Source organism: Atta cephalotes, assembly GCF_000143395.1.
Source record: "Atta cephalotes unplaced genomic scaffold scaffold00038, whole genome shotgun sequence".
Classification (NCBI taxonomy): Eukaryota; Metazoa; Arthropoda; class Insecta; order Hymenoptera; family Formicidae; genus Atta; species Atta cephalotes.
Window position 1 is genome coordinate 753,988 of NW_012130102.1, and position 3,616 is coordinate 757,603.

The window sequence follows — 3,616 nt, forward strand, 5'->3', positions numbered from 1 at the left end:
ATGTTTAAAAAGCAGTTTTTATTGTAATCCTGGTAAAAATTTTCCTATGACTATTTCTGAAACATTTTTCAGAAATATTCAGAAATATTCGGAAAATTCACATTCCTCAGAATTTTTCATATACGTAAATTTGAAATATTCTGAGATATCTCTCCATAATTAAAAAAAAATATTTTTAATTTTTAAATTTTATAACATTTTCTTAGAAATTATATTTACAAAAGTCTTAAAAATCTTCAAACATTTCGTAATTAGAACACATTTAGAAAATTCTAAGAAAAGATGTAGATATTCTGAGAAGTATTCCAATTCGTATAAAAAATATGAAAAAGTTATAAAATTATATAAAAAATTCTGAAAAATTTATTCATTTTCTTCACAGTTGAAGATAGTAACAACTCTAAGACTCGCGGGTCTTGAGAGACCTTCTGACGGAAGAATAAAATACAAAGGTTAAATTACAAAGTTATAAAAGCAAAGCTTAAAAAGATGACATACAATGCTAAAACTTTGAGTTCACATAAAATTTAAGAATAATAAAATACTATTTCAAACTTCGATTTATATTTACTCAAAAGTTTCATTATTATAAGAGTAAATAGATATTTAGCACAATAATGATTAACACGTGTTAATTTCAAGAATATACATAAATTATAGTATCTCTTTACCAAAATTGAGCTATGTAGATTATTTTAGCAAATAAATATACAAGCTTTCATTTGGAAAAAACAAATATGTATAACTAGATTATTTAAATTAGGAAAAAAAATTTTAATAAAGTAACTGTCGAAAAAATATCTATGTTTCTTAATGCTTTTTTATAAAAAATTTTGTAAAAGATATTTTTTTGAAATTAGTTTTCATTATATTATAAGATAATGAGTAAAATAATAAAAATATATTATAACCCATAAATTTGATTTTTTATGCAGTACACATTTTTTAATTGATCAATGGTCTTAAACTTTTAGTCGGCAGTGTAGATGAAACAAAAAGCAACGTCATAATAACTTTGTGTTGTAAGAGTTGACGTTTATATAAAGACTGATTTGTAAAAAGCTCAGTCATTTTTTATCTATAATTCAAACGATACTGCAGTGATATTGTGAATATCAAAAGCAAGTATAATCAATAACATAAAGAAATGCATAAAGAAAATAAATAAATATTAGGTTACAACTTTGCTTCCACCGTTTTCCTATAGATGGCTTTAGCGGTAAGTAGTGGTCGAAATAAATAGATCATAGACGTCATACAATAAACTTAGGCATCATAACCCCATGTCAACATAATCCCATAGAAACATTAGTCGATTTGTGTCTGCATCATAAAGTTATTCTCGATTGAAAATGTCAGTTTACGAGCCAAATTCTCGTCATTTGCGGGAGGTTTTAATTTTTTGCTTTAATATGAAGAAATCTGCGGTTGAGGCTCATCGAATGCTCTCAAATACTTATGGCCGTGAGGCCGCTATTAGTGAAAGAACGTGTCGTGAATGGTTTCAACGCTTCAAGAACGATTTTGACGTCCAAGATCATGCTCTGTATTTGGTGGGATCAGCTCGGCGTAGTGTATTATGAACTGTTAAAACCGACTGAAACAATCACAGGCGATCGGTATCGAACGCAATTGATGCGTTTGAGCCGAACATTGAAAGACAAACGGCCGCAATACACGATAAAGTGATTTTGCAGCATAACAATGCTCGACCCCATGTTGCGAAAGTGGTCAAGACATACTTGGAAATGTTGAAATGGGAAGTCCTACCTCACCCGCCGTATTCTCCAGACATTGTTCCCTCTGACTATCACTTGTTTCGATCAATGGCACACGGCCTGGCTGACCAGCACTTCCGGTCTTATGAAGAAGTAAAAAATTGGATCGATTCGTGGATAGCCTCAAAGATGACCAGTTTTTTCGACGCGGGATTCATACGCTACCCGAAAGATAGGAGAAAGTAGTGGCCAGCGATGGACAATACTTTGAATCATAAATGTATAACCAGTTTTTTACAATAAAGCCTCGAATTTCGGAAAAAAAACGGCGGAAGCAAAGTTGTACACCTAATATTTGATATTAACAAACTCAAAATCTTAAAATTAAAAAACGATAAATATAAGGCTAGTTAGAGTTAAAGCCGAGGAGTGAACATTATGGATATCATTCTTTGGATTAGAATTTAATTTTTGGCACCTTCATCAATTTTGACTCTAACTAGCCTTGTATTTATTGTTTATTTTTAGTTTAAAGAAAAGAATATATAAAATATTTATAATATTTTTCTAGATTATTTGAGAAAATAATAAAAATCATGGAAGAAACATATAGATCGTGGAATTGTATTGATTCCGGCGAGGAGATTGTTCTATCTGGTATTGCTGGCAGATTTCCTGGTTCAAATAACATGAATCATTTACGAGAAAACCTGTTCAATAAAATTGATCTTGTTAGAGCAGATCATAATCGGTGGGAAAAAGGTGATTAATTCATATTTACAATAATACATTATTTTTCATATTTTTTCTTAATTTGTAAATAACATGGAAAGTTATTTTATAAAAAGCTGTTTACTATTCATTTTTGAAAAAATAACTTGTTATTATTACCGCTATTCAAAAAAAGATTGCATTCGTTTATCTCTAGTTGCAATAAAGAACTACAGTCTTTTTTTAAATATTTAAAATATTTCTTCCTTCGGAAAGGGAAACTTGAGATTTGTATGAAACAAGAGTTGAAAAATTCTTCATGGAGGCTTTCTCAACTCTTAAAATAAGGAAGGATTATATTGGGTTGTCCGGAAAGTTCGTGCCGATGTTGAAGGAAAATTGAAACGCAGAAGATTTAAATTTTAGTATACATTTATTAAATTACAATATATAGGTTAGTCGGCACGAACTTTCCGGACAATCCAATAAATATGGGTGTTAGAGACGCAGAACGCTCGAGTTCAGGAACGATATTATAAATCGTACAACATACCGCAAGCCTAAGAAACATATTGCCTTTGAAACATATTGCCTCGTGTTTACAGAATTTTATTATTATTAGTATTATTATTAATATTTAGATATTAGAAAATCAAAAGTAACACTTCAAAATAGAAAAATTACGTTAACTAAGTGTGTACAGTGACAAGTAAAAAAAAAATTTTAATTTCAAACAATTTTAATTGATTTAAAAAGTATTTTAAAATTTAAAATGTTCTAAAATATATATAAAATATATATACAATATATATAATGTATGTATAAATATTATATAAATACTATATACTTATAAATATATTATACGGGGATGTCTGGAAATAATCGCCAAATATTTCATGAGCAGATAGAGTGGACTAAACTGAGTCGAAAAGTCCTCTGCCATTTTGTAAGTTTCCCCAATAGTTAACAAGATATTAATTCTTAAAAATAGCTGAATACTACTGCGAAGTATATACGCCGATCGCTTGGCGCGCGAGCCTTGAGAGTTGGGGATTGGCTGGCAAGCGCCGCGCACACCGCCATCATAGCTCGGACGGCAGCAATTTTTGCAATAGTTAACAAGATATTAATTGCTAAAAATTGCCGAAAATTGGTATTCAATAATTTTTTATTGAAATATTATCAAC

The 3,616-nt window shown here is 29.7% G+C and overlaps 1 protein-coding gene across 1 annotated transcript in view; it reads left to right on the forward strand.

The window, feature by feature from the left end:
• Nucleotides 1–2,314: 2,314 nt before the first annotated feature.
• LOC105621941 (fatty acid synthase-like) overlaps nucleotides 2,315–3,616 on the forward strand; it is an 18,654-nt gene continuing 17,352 nt past the window's right edge. The window contains exon 1 of the mRNA XM_012203377.1: nucleotides 2,315–2,480. Within this exon, the coding sequence (XP_012058767.1) occupies nucleotides 2,315–2,480 (166 nt within the window). The remainder of the gene's footprint in view (nucleotides 2,481–3,616) is intronic.